This window comes from Emys orbicularis, chromosome 19 (assembly GCF_028017835.1).
Source record: "Emys orbicularis isolate rEmyOrb1 chromosome 19, rEmyOrb1.hap1, whole genome shotgun sequence".
NCBI classification, from domain to species: Eukaryota; Metazoa; Chordata; order Testudines; family Emydidae; genus Emys; species Emys orbicularis.
Window position 1 is genome coordinate 6,434,620 of NC_088701.1, and position 20,629 is coordinate 6,455,248.

The window sequence follows — 20,629 nt, forward strand, 5'->3', positions numbered from 1 at the left end:
CTGAAGTGGGAGCTTTTCCCTCTTCTTTTCCCTCTTATTGTCCATTAACTAGCACAGTTCCAGGCATTGTTCTTCCCCATAGAAACAGCCAGTCCCTCTTTAAACTCGACACATTCACAGCCTCCAGGCCGCGGTAGCAGTGAGTTCCAGAGGCTACTGCTGCCCCGGGTGAAGGAGTATTTCCCTGTGTCTGCTTTGAATTTGCCCCTTTTCAATTCAATCCACACTCTGCCCCTTGCTCATTGGTCTTTCTAAAGCTCGTGATTTTCTAAGCGAATCTGATTTTTTTTTAGTGTCTGGAATTCTCGTCACGAGCTCAGCCATGCACTTGAGACCCACTGGAGCCGAGTTAAGGGCGTAGCTGGGCAGGGCTGGAGCTAAGCATGTGCTTTGCTGACTCGGGGGGCTCAGGGAGCACAGACAGGGACCAGCACAAAGCGATTTAGCAGCTGGCAGCTTCCAGGGTCCCCCGGTGGAGACACCAGCATGTGGGTATCCCCTGCCAGGGGACTGGCATTGGTGCATGCGCCAGCTTCACCAGTGCAAAGGGGTCTCCAAATCCACTGGACTACGAGCCCAGAGAGACCTCTCGGTCTGTGCCCTGGGCAAACTCCCTGCCCTGGGGAGTGACGTGGAGCTGGAGCAGAGAGAGCCTGGAGCAGGGGCCTGGTACAAGGCCCGAACCAAAGTCAGCAAAAGTGATGCTCTGAGCAAAGTCCGGCCCTGTGGGACACTGAGCCAGAAAGGGTTAAGCAACTTGCAGGCAAAATGACCCAAATTCTGACTTTAAAGCCACACTAGAAAAGGAGCTGGGAGCTGTGTTTCTGGCTTCTGGGCAAGTTGCACGGTATCAGAGCAGCTGTTTTGTTTCTGGCTTGGTGAATATAAGTATTAGAACTAACCAGCAGTTTGGGGGATTGTCGGCCCCACTCTGCAGTTTGCCCTGATGGAGCAATCTCAGTGTGGCCCCCCAGGCACCAGTCGCACCCTGACACAAAGCAGAGGCTTGTTTGCAAGTTCTCCGTCCGGTGCACGAACTCGGCCCCGGTATTGCCGGCATTGCTACAACACAGTGACTGTGTAACCACATCCCAGCACGAGATTCCCCTGCCTAGCGCACGATAAGATGGTTTGACGGGTGGGGAATGTTTTGTCTGAAGCATCAGGAGTAAAGTACAAAGCCAGGGGGTGAATAAGGGAAGTTTTGTCTGAAGCAGCAGGAGAAAGGCACAAGGGGGGTAACAAGCATGTTGTGAAACACACAAGCTGGGACGTAGGTTGTTTATCCCGGATGGTTTGTCTCAGTCTGTAACTGTCGGGGTCCATTGTCAGAGGCAGACGTGTGGGCATGTCCCTGTGGCATCTCTGGGCGCTGGCACCGGGCTGCATTGGCGATAAACCTGGTCGAGCGCCTTCACCACTGATCCGACTCTGGGCTGTCTGGGCACTTCGATGGAGGTCTGCCAGGCCGGCGACCCGCCCAGAGCCGGGACAGCACACGGAGCCGACGAACGCCAACCCCATGTCCCCGCCCCAGACTGCTGGAACTGGGGGTGCCTCAGGGAAGCCTGGGGCTGGGCTGGCAATGCCAGTCACAGCACATGCCCCCTCACAGCGCTGCCCACGCAGGGAGCTTGGGGCAGTGGAAGGGTCCCTCGAACTAGCAGCTGCACCCCCCTAGAGGCCAGATGAGAGCATGGCTGCCTGCCCCCAGAGGAAGCTGAAGCAATAGGGGACGGGGTTGAATTCAAGAACGCTTTAGCCCAATTCCCAGAGCCGTTCCCGGGGCCACTTCCCAGGCTCAGCGGGGCACTAGCTGCTCAGTCGCTGCGTGCTGGGGCCAGCGAGGGGCCCCTCCCCTCTCCCCAGCGCATCTCTGCAGCACGAGGAGTTTGCTCCGTGGGTCTGTTTCTAACCCCGAGGGTTTATTCCCTGTCCAAGCGCCGGGCACAGGGGTGAGCCCGGCCCCATGCGCTGCGGGAGCAGGCGAGGGCCACGTCTCATCACAGCCTCGCTGACGGCCTCGGGCCACTGCCAAAGCTGGCAGCAGCCCCGGTGCAGCGCCAGGCCTGGAACGAGCATTTGTGTGTGCGAGGGGGGGTCTCAGCAGGTGGGGGCCAGGGGAGAGCTCACCCTGGCAGGTGTTCTCACTCGCGTTCATGAACTTGGCTTTCCCAGACCTGGACTCGTAACCATCGATGCAGATGCAGTAGTAACTCCCAGCCACGTTGGTGCAGTTTGCGGTGCGTCCACAGTCTATCAGGCTCGGCTTCAGACACTCGTTAATATCTGTAATGCAAGAGGGGACGCTCTGTAGAGTCCTGGAGCGAGATGTTCCCCGTATCACCCCCCAGCCCCCCGCACTGAGCTGGGTGACGGGACCCAGGCGACCGGGGCTCTGAGCGGTTAGTAATTAAGGCCCTGATCCTCAGTTACCCAATGTCGGAAACAGCCCCCCCGAGCCTCCTGTCCCAGGTACGGGGGCTTCGGCCCCACAAACACCCAGATCCCCCATGTGAGGGGAGGGTGGGGAGATGTCCCCCTGGGGCTCCAGGTTCCCTGTGTTTTGGGGGGGGGAAGACAAGCTGCCTCTCCTCTGCCCCCTCCCTCCTTGGATCCCTGCGGTGGGAGGGAGGGGAAGTATAGTCAGGGCTGCCCCATTCTGCTCCCATGGGGCCCCTCTGCCCTGGACACCCAGGGGCTGTTTAGGGCCCAGGCTGGGATTCAGACGGGTCAGTGTAATGGGCTCCCCCACCCTGTGCCCAATTCACAGAGCCCAAGACTCCTGGCTCCTGCTGCAGCTGCTCCTGCTGCTCACACTGGAGGCCCCAGTTGGATCCCCAGGAGGGTGGCGATCACCCGTGCTGCTGCCCCCCCTCATTCCCCAGCTGGGCTAAGCACCCACAACAGGCCCGGGAGTCAGTGGAATTGGCTGCTCCGGCCCTTAATGCCCTGCTCTGTCCCAGCCCCCCCAGGACAGCGTGGGAGCCCCGTTACCATCACAGGGCTCCGTTGTGTCGGTGAAGAAGACAGTGTGATTCTCTCTTGTCCGGTATCCATCCAGGCAGGCGCAGTGGGTGTTGTTCACACACTTGGCGTTTGCTGGGCACAGCATATGGCTGTTACAGTCCTCAGTGGTACCTGCAGGGGCGGGAACAGCTGGGCAGGGTCAGCCAGTGCAGAACGGCTCCCCCACCCCACACACACAGTGCGATCGACTCCTTTCACACGCCCCATTTGGTGATTTTCGGCCCTCGGCGGCTGGCAAACAGCTCCGATGCCATCCACCGCCTGGCAACAAGCTGCCCTCGGCTGCACAGGGGCCTTGGCTCCCCGGGGAGCCCCCGGCACAGACAGGCAGAGCCGCCGGAGCCGGGCGTCGCTTCAAGTGAAACGTTTTCGATCTCACCCAATTTTTCTTCTTTTTGTTGCTCTTGTCGTTACTCTCATTAGCGTCAATTTCAAACCCAAACCTCGCTTCCAACCGGAAAACGGGAATTGTTCATTTTGAAAATTATTTCATCTCCCCCCCGGGGCAATTTTTCCCGAGTAAAACCAAACATTCCTCTGAACCGAATCGGCATTTTCTGGCAAAAAATGGTTCCTTGGGAAGTTCCTGCCCGGCTCTGCTCTGGAGTGACTGAGAGCGGAATCGGGCACGAGGCTAGTTTGGATCCTGAGCTGCCTCCCATGACCCAGACTGTGACCTGCCTACGGGGGCTCCTGGATCCTTTAGCTGCCCGGTGTCTGGGGCTCCGCTGGGATCCGTCCCTCTGGCCAGCGTGAGGGGAAGGATCCCAGCGCAGCTTAGCCGGCTGCAGGGTTGGGATGGGAGCAGACAGAGCAGGGTGGGAGCAGCACTGGGGGACCCCAGTGGGTCAATGGGAATTTGCCCGAATCCCATCTTCGGATTCGCAGCAGAGCTGGGTTTGGGGCGCAGAGTCCGGATCCCAAACACCCCCCAGCTGGGCACGTGGGTCCCAGGTTTCAGTTCAGCCCGATTTTAGCGGGGGGGCACCTACAAATGCCACTTCTAACGTCTGAGCCATCAGGGGGTTGGTTCAGGCTGGTCAATAACACGGCCCTTGGCTACAAAGGGGATCTGCCCCTCACTCCAGCCCCCAGTGTAGAGCCCTGGGCCCCAGTGTCTATTCTCTGCTGGCCACGGGGCTGGGAAGGGAAGTGGAGGGCTATACAGGGGCCTTCTCCTCTCCCCTGCACGCACCCACTGTGCTCTATAAACCCACCCCAAGACGCCCACGCCAAGGGGCTGCTCCCGGCTCACCAGACCCCTGACTCTGCTCTCCTCCCACAAGGGAAAGGGACGGGAGGGGGCGGAGGCCGGAGACCCCAGGCAGCCGGGAGCACTGGGGAAGGTTAGCCAGGAGGAGTCAGCCTTACCTTGTGTGCCGTTATTCTGGGCCACGGTGCCCCCCAGGCACAGGGCGATGCAGAGCCCTGAAAGGCAGAGACAGGGTTAGGCACCATGGGCAGATGGTAACCGCCACTCAGCTGCACCCACCCCCAGCCGCTCCCGTCCTGCCAATCCTGGGCCAATGGCCAGTCAGTGCCCTGCCGATGGTGGAATTAAAAATGGAGAAACCTGGTGCTCTGGGAAATCAGCCCCAGCTGGGATCTCTGTTAATATTTTTAACTGGTTCCAGTTGGGAACTGGACTTTTAGTCAGGGCAACTGGGTCTTCTATTGTGTGCATTAGCAACAAAGACCAGGAACTCCCATTGTCAGGGCTGGATTTACACTTAGGGCGCCCCTAGGCACAGGAGCTTGGTGGTCTCCCCCCACCCCCGGCTTGGAGGCAGCTTGGAGGGTACCCCTGCTGCCCAGACCCCCCTCCGCCAACTGCCCAGCGCCCCCCACCCCCTCTGCCCAGAGCTGCCCCATGAATTCTCCCAGAGACCCACTCTCTCAAGCCCTGTCCCCCGGCCTGCACTCACTGGCCCCCCTGGGAGGTGACACTGTTTGCCGGGCAAAGCGAGGAGCGCTCCAGGAACAGGGCTGTGTGGGGGTCTCGCCCCCTCAGCCGGCCCTGCCCCCTGCTGGCACCTGAGAGCGGCAAAGTTTGAATTTTTAGGAGCCCCATAGAATGCCTCCTGTGCCTCATCAGAAATCCGGCCCTGCTCATCACGCTTGGTGCTGCACATACACACAGTGAGCCATGGCATAGGCAATAGGCAGAGGGAGGATGGGGAAACTGAGGCACAGTGACGGGTAATGACTTACCCAAGGTCACCCAGTGCGTCCAGGCAATGGACAAACCCACTTGGAAAGGGGAAGCACCGAGGGGGGGATGGGGCGAAAAGACAACACAGGCTGCTTTTGATCTGCTTTTCACTCAGGTATCGGCCCAGATCCGCCCCCTCCTGCTGGTGTTTATTTGTAGCCTGTTGCTCGGAGTCATTAACCACACGCGGGTGCGAAGAACCAGATGATAAAGGACCCGTGGGCCGAGTGCCTGAGGTGATGTGAAAGGGGAAGCACAGTGGGCTGTGGAACCCCATTGTGCTTTCCTAGGAAGGGAGCTAGGAAGGGGGCGCAGCTTTGAAATTCAGCTCCGGTCGATCTCCCCCGGGGAGACTCCATGGAGGACGAGGGAGCTGGGGAGGTGACGGCATCACAGTTCCCCGGGGAGCGAAGGCCGAGCCTTCCTAAGGCCAGGAAGGGAGCAGGCTGATCCGGCCTCTCGCACTGCATGGGCCAGAGAATGACCCAGGGATTCCTGCATCCACCCGTAGCTGGGGATGGAGCTAGCGCAGAGCTTGAGAGAGGACAGCCCGTCTGTTCGACTCCACGTGATGGAGAAGCTGCCGCGTCCCAGGGCAGTCGGTCCTGAGGGTGACCTCCCCTCCCCGTTCAAACACGAGCCTTAGTCCTGCCCTGAGAGGGGACGTGTTGGCTATTCGGGCTCTTTAGAACAGGGGCAGCAGCAGGGCCTGTTCCCAGGCAGCCCCAGCCTTGCTGGGACACACCCCACCCCACCCGGGGCGAAGGGCTTTGGCCCCTTGGAGGCCTTTCTTCTGAGATGGTCCATTAATGCAGGGGCAGAGCTAAGAATAGAACCCAGGAGTCCTGACACCTACCTCTGCTCTAACCACTAGACCCTATTCCCCTCCCCTCCGAGCTGGGGACAGAACCCAGGAGTCCTGGGCCCCAGTCCCCGCTCTAACCTCTAGACCCCACTCCCCTCATCCCAGAGCTGGGATGGAACCCAGGCATCCTGATGTGCAGTTTGGAAGCAGGGCCAAACTCATTTCATACGATGCCTGTCAGCAATTTTTAGTCTCCAGCACCGTGGGCTGGACTGGAGCACAGGGGACCTGATCCCCAAGGCCAGGCCAGCCCCCCAACACCTTCCCCCGCCCCCATCGAACCTTTGTGTCCACAGAGCGGCACTGCACAGCCTCAGCCACTAGGGGGCGCCACAGCCCCAAACCAAGGCCCCAGCCCCAGCGTCCATGCTGGGCTGGGACTGGTCCCTCAATTGTCCTCCGAGTCCCCATAGTGCCTTAGCAGGATAATTACCCACATGCCAGGCACACACACCGCACACACTAGTGTTCACATGCACACACACTCCGGCAAGCACACAAACGTGCAGATGTGTGCTCACGTCTGTGAACAAGTACAGATGTACATACCGGTGCGCCCACACCCCACACGGGCACACACGTGTGCCGCACACTCATGCACGGGCACAGAGGTACAGACACATACGTTCACACATACCGGCAGCCTGCTGCAGCATCAGATGCAGGGACAAGGAGCCCCCAGAACCCTCCCTGCTGCTCAAACACCAGCCAGGCCAGAATGGAGGGAGAATCCTTCAAACCCTCCCGCCGGCGAAGAGCTGCCCAGAGAGACGTGATCGTGGGGCCCTGCCCCTTTTGCCCCCCCAGGGACGTAGCTAGAATCCCCCATGCAACCCCCCACCCACCAGCCCCAGTACAACCCTCTTAGCAGGGAATCAGTCCTTCCTCCCTGAGTATCCCACAGCCAGAGCTCCCGTCATGCTCCCCACAGCGCCCCCTGCTGGGAGAGGCTGGATCTGGAGCTGTCGGGAGCTCCCCCCCACAGCTGGCGCTCCCGCCCCACTCTGGAGTAACCCTGCTGTGAAACGGTCTAAGTGAGGGTTGTGCCCTCCCCCCAACCTGCACGGACTGTCAGAGACCCCCCCCCCCTTACACAGCCCCATCGGTACCATCCCAGCCCCGAGGATGCCCCGGCCCTGAGGTCAGTCTGGGGGGTGGAATCAGAGCTGCCCCCCACCTCCGGGGCGCTGGAGGAACAGAGGCTGGCGCTGAGAAATGATCCCGGGATAAACGGGTGATTCTCCCCCTGACGCAATGGAAAGGGCCCGACTCCCGCAGCCGCGGCCCCAGACAAAGTGCAGACAGTCCCTGTCTCTGCCCTCCTCCACGCCGGACAGACGTGTGCTCGCCCTGGGGCGCTGGATCAGAGCCACCGCAGAGCCCGGCTGCTGGCGGGAGGGAGGGATCCGGGCTGGCATCAGCCTGAGCCCAAACTCTGGGGCAGGAGCACATCCCAAGGGGGGAGGGGCTGGGCTGACGGGGGTGGGGGGCTGCTCTGGGAATGTCTGACTCCCTCACACGCACACGTGTGTCAGGCAGATCCACCGACTGGAGTGACGGGCACACAACGCTCTCAGCTCTGGCACGAACACACCCCAACCCGGCAGAGCCAGCCCGGCTACCGGCGGACGAGCCGAACTCTCCTCCGGATCCAGCATCCTCAGACTGAATCGTTAGCCCCAGCTCAGTCGGCTCCACCTGCGCAGACCTGGGAAGGTCAACGGGGCCATTAGGGGCACAGAGAGCACCACGGGGGTGGTAGGGGGAGCAGGGCCATGCAGGGGGCACCAAGGGCAGGATTTCCCTCGTAGACCCTTGTCACAATGCATCAGGCTCGCCCAGGGGTGACTGACCCCCCCATCTGTTTACTGAGTGCCGGTCTGCAGGATAACAGCCTACTCCTCTGCATGCCAACGGCGCTCCCCCCTTAGCCCACCCCGCTGGGCTGCTCTGCTCTGTGCTGGAGCTGGACTCTAAGAAACAACAGAGGCTCTGGCCTCAGGAGAACGGTGCGTCCTGGGGCCACAAGGGGTTAAGATGACAGAGCCTTGCGGGGGTGGGGTGGGGGCTAAGCTCTCCCCCCCCCCCATTTCCTGGCCTGCAGCCCCCCAGAGGCAGCCTGCACAGCTGGGTTGATTTAGCTCCGCACAGTTTGAGCTTCGTTTCTCAGGCAGGCTCAGCTGCGGTTTCCTCTGGAATCTGCTGCCCCCGGGGTGTCCCCCTTCCCCTGACGCACACGGGGTCCCGGCAGTGGGCACCGCTTCCCAGATGGGGCCGGAAACGCCAGCCAAGTCCCCCGGCGCTGGGGGCTGGCGGCCATGGCTGATCAATCTCTCTCTAGGCTTTCGGCGGGTCCATGAACCCCAATCCCTGGTATGCAGGCAGGAGCCTGGACCGGCTGCTGCTCAAATTCCAACCCAGAAGCTGCTGGCTGGGACCAGCTGGGGGCCGTCTGCAAAGGGCCCCATGGCGTTCCCACCCCCGGCCGAGCAACCACGGCCCCAGGGGCCCACAAGCCCCCAGCAGCACCCCCGCTCTCGTGCAATCAGACACGCAGGGCTGGGCTGGCCCCTGTGCTGAGGCAGGACCAGTTCATCCCTAGCCCATCCCTGTAGGGGTTTGTCCAACCTGTTCTTAACCCCCCCCAGGGCTGGGGTCTCCACAGCCGCCTCTCTTCCACCAACAGAAGTTTGTTCACTAAAAGAAATTACCCCTCTCCCCGTCTCTGAAATCCTAGGGCCGACAAGGCTACACCACCACGGCAAACGTACAGGTAGGAAGGCCCTTCCGTGGACATCTCCGGCCTCTTTGTAACAGCCCTCAGCGTATTTGAGGGCTGTTCTCAGGTCCCCACTCAGTCATCTTTGCTCAAGACTAAACATGCCCCCGCCGTGTTTTAAGCTTTCCGCACTGGGCTGGTTTGCTAAACCTCTGATCATGTTTGTGGCTCTCCTCTGGCCTCTCTCCAACGTGTCCACATCTTCCCGAAAGCGCAGCGCCCAGAACTGGACACGGGACTCCAGCTGAGGCCTCCCCAGTGCCAAGCAGGGTGGGACAATCACCTCCCGTGTCTTACAGAGCAGTGGTTCTCAGCCAGGGGTACATGTACCCCCGGGGGTACGCACAGGTCTGCCGAGGGTACATCAACTCATCTAGATAATTGCCTAGTTTTACAACAGGCGACAGAAAAAGCACTAGCGAAGTCAGTACAAACTAAAATTTCATACAGACAATGACTTGTTGATACTGCTCTATGTACTCTACACTGAACTGTAAGGACAATATTTATATTCCAATTGATTTATTTTATAACAATATGGTGAAAATGAGACACTCAGCAATTTGTCCGGAGTAGCGTGGCTGTCAGGGCCGGCTCTAGCTTTTTTGCTGCCCCAAGCAGCAAAAAAAAGCGCCGCCCCCCGAGCCCCCCCGCCGAGCGCCGCGCCGCCCCGCCCCCCCCAGCCGAGCGCCGCCCCCCTGCCGAGCGCCGCGCGCCGGAGGCCCCCCCCCGCGCCGAGCGCCGCCGGAAAACCCCCCCAAGAGCGCCGAGCCCCGCGCCGCCCCCCCCCCGCCGACCGCCGCGCCGCCGGAGCCCGCCCCCGCCCCCTGCCGAGCGCCGCCGGAACCCCCATCCAGCGCCGCGCCCACGCCGCCCCCCCCGCCGAGCGCCACGTGCTGGAGCACGCCCCCCGTGCCGAGCGCCGCCGGAACCCCCCCCAAGCGCCGAGCCCTGCGCTGCCCCCCCCCCCCCCCCGCCGAGCGCCGCGCCGCCGGAGCCCGCCCCCCGCCTCCCACCGGAACCCCCCGCCGAGCGCCGCCGGAGCGCCCTCGCGGAAGGCCGCGCCGCGCTCCCCCCGCCGCCCCTTACCAGGTGCCGCCCCAAGCATGTGCTTGGGTGCCTGGTGCCTGGAGCCGGCCCTGGTGGCTGTCACACTTTTATGTCCGATTTTGTAAGCAAGCAGTTTTTAAGTGAAGTGAAACAGGGTACGCAAGACAAATCAGACTCCTGGAAGGCGTACAGGGGTCTGGAAAGGTTGAGAGCCACCAATACAGAGGACGCTGCTATCTGTTTTGCACAAGGGGAAAGACACAGAGCAGCAGGGTGGTTTGGGGATTAAGGCGCTGGGCTGGGGCTATGGAGATCAGCCCTCAGTTCTCTGGTTCGTCAGCAGAATCCCTGGACAGGTCACTGCCACCCGCCGTGCCTCAGTTTCCCCATTTGTAAAACAGGGATAAGGCTCTGATTTGTAAAGATAGTGAGGTGTCTAACTCCCATTGATTTGACAAAAGAAAAATCTGCCCCAAGGGCCTTCCTTTGTCTAGCTCTTTGGGGCAAGGGCTGTCTGTGTCGCGCCCGGCACAGCAGGGCCCTGAGCGCGGGCAGGGTCTGTGCAGCACCCGGCGCATGGCCCCCCCCATCTTAGTCGGGGTCTATAGCTGCTACCATAATACACCTAATGCACGAGAGGAAGTGACCTGACCCAGTCTCAGTAGAAAGGCCAAAGACGGACTGTACCTAGAGACCCAACACCCAGGGCTGAAGCAGAGGGGCCTGGGGCGGGGGGCGGCTGGGGGAGAAAGGAGGGGGGCAGTAGTTTGCTATGCCAATGGAGCGAGGCTGTCACCCCAGCTGGGGGGCTGGCCCCATGGACTCCCATGGAGCGAGACTGTGGGATCTGGGGGAAGTGCCAAGGCCAGCTCTGTTGTGAAAACATCCGGGTGGTAACTAGGGTTTTATCGGTTCCCTTTTCACGAGGCCACTTATCTGCTGGCTACTTCCCCCCACTTCTCTGAAGGGCAGGACTCAAGCGGTGTCGAAAGCCCTGAGCCGTTAGGGGCTGCAGTGGGGCAGGTTGCTAACAAGGCTCGCTGAGCTCATCCCAGATACAAGTGCTGAGCACAGAGCCTGTCCCACTAGGGAGCCTGGCCCTGTGGCGGCTGTTGTGAGGGACCCGGTGCTAGTGCCTAGGTGTGCGAGGACACCCAGGGGCTGGGGATTCATAGAATCATAGATTATCAGGGTTGGAAGGGACCTCAGGAGGTCATCTAGTCTAACCCCCTGCTCAAAGCAGGACCAATCCCCAACTATTTGGTGCGAGGGACCCTGGTGCTAGTGCCCGGGTGTGCGAGGACATGCAGGGGCCAGGGATTGGCCCGAGGGACCCTGGTGCTAGTGCCCGGGTGTGCGAGGACACCCAGAGGCCAGGCAAGGGATCAGACTGGTTCAGACTTTGCCCAGGGCTCCAGCGAGTGACTGGATCTGGGACCAGTCACAACATGGTGCCGCTTTGCCTGTGGTTCAGCCAGAGCCCCCCTCGCTCACAGTCCCCTCCGCCCCACCAGACAGCCAGGGCCTTTCCAGAGCCGGCTGCAGGCCTGTAACCGTCATTAATTCCTCTCTTCGCCCTGCACTTTGGCCCCGTGTCACACGGAGCTGGGGGAGGAGGGGAACTGGGCTCTCTGGAGCCATCACCATTGTCTTTGTTAGCAATCACTTTACGAGCTGGGCTAGGTCAGGAAATTCCTATACACTAGGAGTGGGGGTGGGTGGGAGCTCAGCCTGACAGGGCACTGGGAAGAACGGAGCTAGCATGGCAGGGTTGGGTGACCTTGGGGAAGTCACGTTGCTGCTCCGTGCCTCAGTTTCCCTTTCCACCCCATGTCTAATTAGACTGCGAGCTCTTTAGGGCAGGCGTATTTTTAAAGGGACTCAGAGCCCCCTGCATGTCTGCACTGCGCCCGGCACAACGGGGGACCCCGATTTCAGGGCAGGTCTGTGCAGCCCCCGGCCTAACAGGGATGGGGGGCCCTATACTGGGCGGGGCCTCTAGCCCAGGGGTTCTCACCTCAGAGTGCGGCCACCAACTCCTGCTGGTGGCCGTTCTGACAAGCCCGTCTCTGTCCCCGCCCCAGGGAAGGTGGGTCAGGAACTCACCAGCCGCCTGCGGAGTCCTGGCTGGGTGGGGGGAGCTGCCCAGGGGAGCGTCCCGGCGACCGGACGCAGCCGCTGCCTCCACTGAGGAGAGCCGCCTCCAGCGCCGCGCACGCGGGCCCCACGGCTCCAGAGACGCTGCCCGGAGCATCTCGCTGCCCTCGGTAACAGCTGTTCAGCTGGGTGCTGCAGGGAGGGGCCGCTGCTTTGCCCCCCAGTCTCCGCTTTGGAGGCTGCCGTGACAGTAAAAAAATCCACCGGTGGCAGCATCCGGCCACGGCAGCCGCATTGGAGAAACGCTGGTCCAGCCGCTACACAGGAGAGGTTAGACAGACAGACGGATGGACCAGAGCTGCAAGACAGACAGGTGAGCCAAGCAGGCGGCCTGGTTTCCCAGTGGGCAGAGCTGGGGATTCCCCCCCGCATCCTGGGTACCCCTGCCAGACATTTCCAGGTCTCCAGCCATTCTCCAGGGAGCCTTGCCCGGCTCTCCAATCAAGGAGCAACAAAATTATTATCCCCATTTCAACCATGGGGAAACTGAGGCACAGATGAGCAGGCAGGTCACTCAGCGGGGGTGTCAAAGCTGGGGTTACACAGGAGTCCAGACTCCCGGCCCCACCCTGCACTAACCTGCTAGACCCCACTCCCCTCCAGAGCTGGGGACAGAACCTAGGAGTCCTGACTCCCAGCCCCCTCTGCTCTAACCACTAGGTGTTAGTGTGTGGACAGGGGTTGAGTTAGGGGGAGCCGTGTCTCCTGTTAACTCACTAGGGAAGACAAGCCCTTAGAGCTGGATTGGCCAATGAGATCCAAGCACAGGGGAGGCTGTCTGGGCCGCTGGGGAATTTGACCCCAAAACCTTTTACAAATCTGCCTCTTGGTGCCTTTGCCAGCACTTTGCATCCTGCCCGTTTCACAGCCCCCTCCCCGCCCCCCGGGCCCAGCCTGTTCCTTATTCTGAGGTCTTGTCAGAAACCCAGCCCGCCTGTCAGTCTCCTGCGTGTTTGTGTGGATCTGTCACTCAGCAACAGCAGAGAGGAAAAAACACACCTGAACGGGGACATTGCGGTTGTAAAACCACAACATTTGGATGGGGGGGCGGGGGAGGGGGAACTGAAAGGTAGCCTTTGAATTCGACTAGACGGCAGGTGTCCCCGGGAAAGGTTAAGATCTGCATCCACGCAGCACCAAGCCAGAGCCCAGCTGGGGTCCGTCAGCCGTAGCGCAGCCGGGTCAATGGGCCAGGTTCCCAGCTGGCCTCAATCAGCATCGCTCCATTGGAGTCAGTGGGGTCACCTTACATCTGCTGGGGACCGGACCCCATTGTCTCATTTGTAACCCTGGGAACATAGGGAGGAGCCATTCCACTTTAGGGGGCCAGACTCTGATCTCGGCTACACCAGAGGGAATCTAGAGTAACGAGTAACATCAGGGCATAATGCTGGCTGAAGTCAGCACGGCCTAGCAGCTCGGCCACAAGACTAGGAGTCAGGACACCTAGGTTCTAGTCCCACCTCTGCCACTGGCTTGTTGGGTGACCTTGGGCAAGTCACTTTCCGCCTCGGTTTCCCCTCCCACACGTTATCAATGTAGCTTGCAAGCTGTTCAAAGCAGGGGCTGTCTCTCTTAGGTGCCTGTGCCGCACCCACCACCTTTGGGACCACCAGATCTTGGGCAGGGTCTGTGCAGCACCCATGACAACAGGAGCCTCCGATCTTGGGTGGGGTCTCTGAGTTTCTGTAATCTAAGTAATAAGAGTGTGATAGCCAAACCAGACACTGGTTAGTAGAACAGTGTGAATCCACTGGCAGAACTGGAGTGACTCTGGATTTATGTAGAGGGGCAATAAGAAGAGGATCGGGCCAGATTTTTGAGACCTGGGCTCCCACCAACAACAACGGAGACTTTCCCCCACCCACATTTTCTTTCCCACCGAGCAGAATGCCGGGCGCTGGACACGGGGGCAGAGCCAGATGCCGGCTGACCAAATCCACCCCGGTCTCCTATTAATACTCAGGCGCCTGAAGTAAAGAAGGCAGCTGGAGGTATAAAATATCCCCAGCTGGGGGCAGAGGACACAGGGGGCCGGGAGCGAGGGCTCCAAGGGAATGGGGCCAAGCGGAGACACTGGGGGTGGATTGGAGTCAGAGTGGCAGCGTTCTGGGGGCGCTGGCCTGTGCGATTCGCTTCCTGACCGGGCCCCGTTAGTCACCAGGAGAAACGTTCACAGCAGGGTCAGTGCCTTGTGCTCAGCGGTTATTGAGACGGGAGCCTTGTGCCCCAGTGACCTCACTCCTCCATCCACCAGCCCACACACGTGCAGCTCACAGCCTGGCAAAGTGCCCAGCGAGGTGCTGTTTTCTGGGACGCGGCGCTCTGGAGCAGCCCCACCACTCTCAGGAGGGTCATGGTGGGAACCCCGGAGCTGGGCGGGTGACGCAGAGCGAAAGCCACCTGTCATCCTGCCCAGGGAACACCCCGCGGGCAATCCCCTGCCCGTCCCTCCTGGGACTGCTGGCCCGTGGGAGGCAACAACTTCCCCCAGCCCCACTGGTCCCACATTCCCAGCCATACACCAAGCAGCGACTCCCCTGGCCTGGCCTTCCCAGCCGAGCAGATGCTGAGAGCCCCCTCCATGCACCCAGCCTAGGCGGGGGCGGCAGCAGCTGATGCAGCGCCCCCTCCCCCGACGCCCTTGGAAAGTCCCTGCTCCTCGAAAGAGGCAGGAAACTCACTGCACTCCCCCCCCCCCCCCGCCCCCGCACCCCTCAGGAGCCCAGTCTTGCTGCTGCTTCAAACCACAGCCCTCTACAGGGAGCCCTGCTCTAACCACTACACCACACTGCCCTCCCAGAGCTGGGGCTAGAACCCAGGAGTCCTGGCTCCCAGCCCCCCTGCCCTAACCACTACACCACACTGCCCTCCCAGAAATGGGGCTAGAACCCAGGAGTCCTGGCTCCCAGCCCCGCTGCTCTAACCACTACACCACACTGCCCTCCCAGAGCTGGGGCTAGAACCCAGGAGTCCTGGCTCTCCCCTACCCGACACCAGTCCCCTCTCAAAGCGGACACTTCCTCCCCTCTTCTTGGAATCAACCCCTGACGTTCTGGGCAAGGCCCCAGCGGGTGTAAACCGGCCTAGCCCTAGTGAGCTCAATGGAAGGAGGCCGATTCACACCAGCAGGGCTCTGCCCCCCTGGGCTTTCCTCTGCCCTGGGTAGTTTCCAGGAATCGCTATCGCCTCAGCATCTCGCTGCTACTGAGTAACCCCCCGGAGATCCGGAGAACTGCCCCCCCCCATGATACTGTATCTGCCTTTCTGCCCAGCCCCCCATCTCACAACGGGGGCCCGATCCCCCACGTGGGCCCGACCCACCACTGATCTGCCCCTTGTGTCATCACTTCCACAGCACCAAGTGGGGGCGGTGCCTGCGCTGCTGCCATGGTGACCTGGGAGAATTTACCCCCCCGCCCCCCCACGCTGGCTCATGCTCACTCTGCCCAGGTGCCGGCCCTGGCACAAGACGAGCGGGTTCTTTGGGGGGGGGAGGAGAGATTACGAGACCCGTCATTTCCCCAGACCTCTCACCATTTCCCCACAACTCATCACCCGCCTTTCAGTTTTGCTCTTGATTTCGAAATCAGCCGTGCAACGCATCACCCGGCAAAACAGTGCTCACCTCCCCCCCTGCCAGGTTAACTCATCCACCAACACCCCTCCCCCCCCCCCGCAAGATATGAGGTGCCCCTCCCCCAACACACAGCCTCCCCTCCAACCCCTGGAGATACAACCAATCCCCACCCCGACCCCCAGCCAGCCATTTCTCCCAAAGCTCTGGGTCCCGATACAAGAGAGAAAGGGTGTCACGGCGCTGCCGACACTTGTGATTTTACCACCAGCCTCGTGACAGTTGTTGCTTTTCTGAAAGCGCCAGCTTCTGGACTCCTGGGATTCTGAGGATCTGAGCTCTCATTAAAAGCAAGTTTCTAACCCCCTGGATGGCAGAGTGGAGCTCAGAAATGTGACACTCCCCCCCAAAGGGCTACGAGACCGCAAGGAACCCAACGTTGCGATATCACTATCTTCTTCAAGCCACTCATGATTTTCGAGGGCCTGTCTCAATGCTTCAAGGCTTGGGGCAGCAAGGCTGGAGTTAGTATTACGTGTATTATGGTAGCGCTTAGCCTGGGACTGGGTCCCCATTGTACCAGAAAGATGGCCCCTGGCAAAGAGGAGACAGTCCAAGGAGGAATCTGCCGACAGATCCCAGCAGCTCAGTTCCCACCCAGGACCGTAGCTCAGGACGCTGCGTGAGACTAGACACGTTCGCTATGTCAGTTCTCTCATTACAGCCCTGCCAGCCAAGTGGCGATGGGGAGAGATGCTGCCAGGCCAAGGCTGACACCCGGACACGAGCGCTGCCGGCCCCTCTCTGACAGCGTGTTGGCGGCACTTCGGCCCCATCCAGCCCTAAAGCGCTTCATGGGCATTCACAGCCCGCATGGCTCCACCTGCTGAGAAAGGAGCTGCCACCAGCCCCATTTTACAGGTGGGGAAACTGAGGCACTGAGCGACAACTCACCCACTGTCTCAGAGCAAATGGCAGCTGGGAAGAGAACCCAGGAGTCCTGGCTCTCGGCTCCCTTCTCTAACCACTAGAGAGCCAGGAGGAGAACCCAGGAGTCCTAGCTCCCAGCTCCCCCCACCCCTCACCCCACCAGCTTTATGAAATAAGGAAATCAAATGCAAAAAACAAAGCCACTGATCAAACAAATGGCTGGCACCAATCCTACCATCACAGCTTGTATTTATTAGCCATATTGCTGTGGCACCAAGGCCCTATTGTACCAATTTTGGCACCTACAAGCCTTGGCATTCAGAACCAATGACCCAAACAGACAAGCCAAGTGAAGGACCATTCGCTCCATTTTACTGCTGTGGAAACTGAGGCACAGAGCGATTCAGTGCCAGAGCTGAGAACTGAACCTGGATTTTCCCCCTGCCAGCGTAGCTCCTGAACCACTCGGGCACCTGTGCCACACAGCTGCTGCCAGGTGGGCTGTGCCACACAGATCTAAGGAGGCATCAAAGATAACAGCATATACAGGAGCTCAAACTACTCCTGGATCCAATCCTGAGCCCATCGCACCAGCAGGACGGCGCCTGCCACCAACGGGAGCTGAGTTGGAACATGCAGTGCAGGATCCAGCCCCCAGCTGGGGACCCACGTGCCAAACTTGGGCACCTAAAATCTGGCACCTAAATCCACATCAAGGCTCCTAAAATAGCTGGCCTGGCTGGCCAGTTATGCCCAGATTCTGCAGGATCTGGGAATGCTTGTTATTAAGTGAATTACGGTAGCAACTATCAGCCCTGACCAAAATTGAGGCCCTATTGTGCCAGGGGCTGCACAGACCCAGAGCGAGAGACAGACCCTGCCCCAAAGGGCTCCCAGTCTCAACTGACAAAAGGCAAGTGGGGAAACTGAGGCACAGAGCAGGGAAGCAACTTGCCAAATCAGTGGCAAGAACCCAGGTGTTCTGACTCCCACGCCGACACTCTGTCGACTAGACGGCGCTGCCTGCCTACGAATCGCAGCCCCTTTGTAAGTCAGGCTTCTCGTTTCAGGAGCCTAAATCTGGATTGAAAACCAGACCCCGCAAAGCTCTGGAAAGGTGGGTGGGCACAGACCCAGGGCAGCACCGATGTCTCCCTCTCCCTTCCTCCTTCCCCAGAGGGCGGCTGGACTGGCAGGGCCAAGCAGGGCAAGGAATGCTTCATTTTATTAAGCACTTAATATTTCTGAAAACGAGGCTTCTCTGCTGGTGTCACAGGCGTGGCACGCCCCCCCGGGATGTAGGATGCACGGAGGGGCAGGGCACTGAGTACCCAACAGGATCCAGACCTTTGCACAGCCAGCCACTTAGACAAGAACTCACGACCAATACCCCTCCCCCAAGCTGTGGGGATAGAACCCAGGAGTCCAGGCCCCCAGCCTTCCCTGCTCTAGCCACTAGACCCCCCTCCCCTCTCACTGCTGGGATAGAACCCAGGAGTCCTAGGTTTGCTTCTAGCCCTGAAGGCATCTAAAGTCAGGCAAATGCTCCTTTAAGTGAAACACATAAGAACATAAGAACGGCCCTACTGGGTCAGACCAAAGGTCCATCCAGCTCAGTGTCCTGTCTTCCGACAGTGGCCAATGCCAGGTGCCCCAGAGGGAATGAACAGAACAGGTAATCACCAAGTGATCCATCCCCTGTCGCCCATTCCCAGCTTCTGGCAAACAGAGGCTAGGGACACCATTCCTGCCCATCCGGGCGAATAGCCATTGATGGACCTGTCCTCCATGAATATATCTAGTTCTTTTTTTAACCCTGTTATGGTCTTGGCCTTCACCACATCCTCTGGCAAGGAGTTCCACACGTTGACTGTGCGTTGTGTGAAGAAATACTTCCTTTTGTTTGTTTTAAACCTGCTGCCTATTCATTTCATTTGGTGACCCCTAGTTCTTGTGTAATGAGAAGTAGTAAACAACACTTCCTTATCTACTTTCTCTACACCAGTCATGATTTTATAGACCTCAATCATATCTCCCCTTAGCCGTCTCTTTTCCAAGCTGAAAAGTCCCAGTCTTATTAATCTCTCCTTATACGGAAGCCGAAGACTTCGAAGACCCCAAAGCAAAGGACCCCGACCCACATTCCAACCCGCCCCCTCCCCATCCAGCCTCCCCTGAACCCCGGGACACCAGGCACCCAGCTCCTGATGCTGCAGCTCCCAGCTCCGAGGTGGATCCCACGCTCCAGCACCACCCACAGCCCAAAGGGGACGCGACTGCGGATGCATCGGTGGCTGGTGGGGGTGGGGAAGGTCACCCTGGAACTTCCCCTGCTCCCAAAGATCAGATCAAATCTGGATTGGAGGGGGGCTTACTGGACCCAGGATGACCAGTGACCAGAATAGCTGGGAAGGGGGGGAAGGGGGGCATTTGGGGCACCTCCACCTGGGATGCGCTGACAGTGCAGGCCAGGGGTAGACCTGGCCTTGTCTCCAATGGGGGCAGGATCAGGCCCAGAGGGGGGCAGAGCCAGGACACATGCAGGCAATTGCATCCAGCCTTCTGCACTGTCATTAACCACTCAGGACTCGTCTGAGGGTTCGGAGGGGCAGCCCACAGACAACACCAGCACCCCCACCCCCGCTCTGATAGGGCCTCATACCCAACGATTCCCCCCTGGGGGAAATGCAAAGCCTGATCACCCCAAAAGGCTTTCAAACATGGTCCCTGTGCCTCTCCATCCCTGGTGTAAAGTCCAGCTGATACACCCCGAAAATCAGTTTACAAACCCTGCTTCTGTAACCTGAAGGAACAAGGTCTAGTAGTTAGAGCTAGGGGGGCTGGTTGTCAGGACACCTGGGTTCTATTCCCAGCAGGGAGAGGGGAGTGGGGTCTGGTGGGTTAGAGCAGGGGGGTTGGGAGCCAGGACTCCTGGGTTCACTCCCCAGCACCAGAACCATCTTGCCAGGAGCCTGGATAAACCACCTGGCCTCTGTGTCAAATAAGGATCATCTCTCTCTGGAGTACAAGCCAGGATAGGACAACCTGTGACACTCCCCCCCCAGTAACACGCTGCTCCCCAGGGTGTCAGAGAGGAGCCCAGCCCAGCCGGACATAGAGCACAATCCTCTATTGCCCTGGACAGCCCAGCAGATCCCTGCCCCGCCAGACACAAGTGTCCTGGTCCCATTCACACCAGCACGGGATCCAGGAGTCACTCCACTGGAGTCACACACGGGGAAAACTTGTGGGAGCAGAATCGGGCCCATTCCCCACGGGCCCCAGCTCCGCTCCGGCCCCTGGACTCGGAGCCCAGCCCGCGGGGATCCCAGCTCTACCGGGGGCCGGAGCACGGCGGAGCGACACCGGAGTCACTCCCCCAGATTTACACCCGGGGAACCGAGCTCAGGAACCCGCCCGGGAAGCAGCAGGGGGCCGAGCACATGGTGGAGCCGGGGGCTGGGCCGGGATCGGGGGCTCACCGAGGGGCAGCAGGCGGCGAGCCGGGTCCATGCTGCGGGACGAGGGAGTCCAGCGAGCGGCGCGCACCGATCTGCAGCCAGAGGGCAGCGCCCCCGAGCAGGGCCGGCTCTATGGGGGCGGGGGGCCCCGCCCAGGAAGGCTGGGACCGGAGGGGGGGGGGGGTTATTCTCTGCTTAGCAGACAGGGCTGGGGTTGGAGATCCGGCCGGGGGGGAGGGGGGAGCGGGATCGGGGGAGGGAAGGGAAGGGCCGTGTGTGGGGAGATGGGAGGGGAGACCTCGGGGGAGGGGGAGCCGTGGGGGTGACAGAAAAGGTGGGCAGCTGACAGGCCGGTGCGGGCAATATTTTAACCAGGGGCTCCCTGGGCTGAGCCCCCATCCCAGGGGGGCTCGCGGGGGCGGGGCATGGATTCGGTTCCCGTTTACACAGCTGCCCCCGAGCAGGCAGCCACATGGGGCAATCGGGGCGCCCTGGGGGCTGCTACAGCGGGTGTCTGCCCAAGTCTCGAGGTGCAGAGTGGGGGGCAGAAGGAGCCCCCCTTCCTGGG

General features: G+C 60.4%; 1 protein-coding gene across 1 annotated transcript in view; it reads right to left on the reverse strand.

Moving 5' to 3' along the window:
- Positions 1-15,699, reverse strand: part of LOC135891963 (adhesion G protein-coupled receptor E5-like) — a 33,529-nt gene extending 17,830 nt beyond the window's left edge. The window contains exons 1-6 of the mRNA XM_065419647.1: positions 15,631-15,699; positions 12,043-12,272; positions 7,730-7,815; positions 4,402-4,458; positions 2,998-3,141; positions 2,134-2,289 (exon numbers count right to left, since the gene is read on the reverse strand). Of these exons, the coding sequence (XP_065275719.1) occupies positions 2,134-2,289; positions 2,998-3,141; positions 4,402-4,458; positions 7,730-7,815; positions 12,043-12,272; positions 15,631-15,699 (742 nt within the window). The remainder of the gene's footprint in view (positions 1-2,133; positions 2,290-2,997; positions 3,142-4,401; positions 4,459-7,729; positions 7,816-12,042; positions 12,273-15,630) is intronic.
- Positions 15,700-20,629: the final 4,930 nt, after the last annotated feature.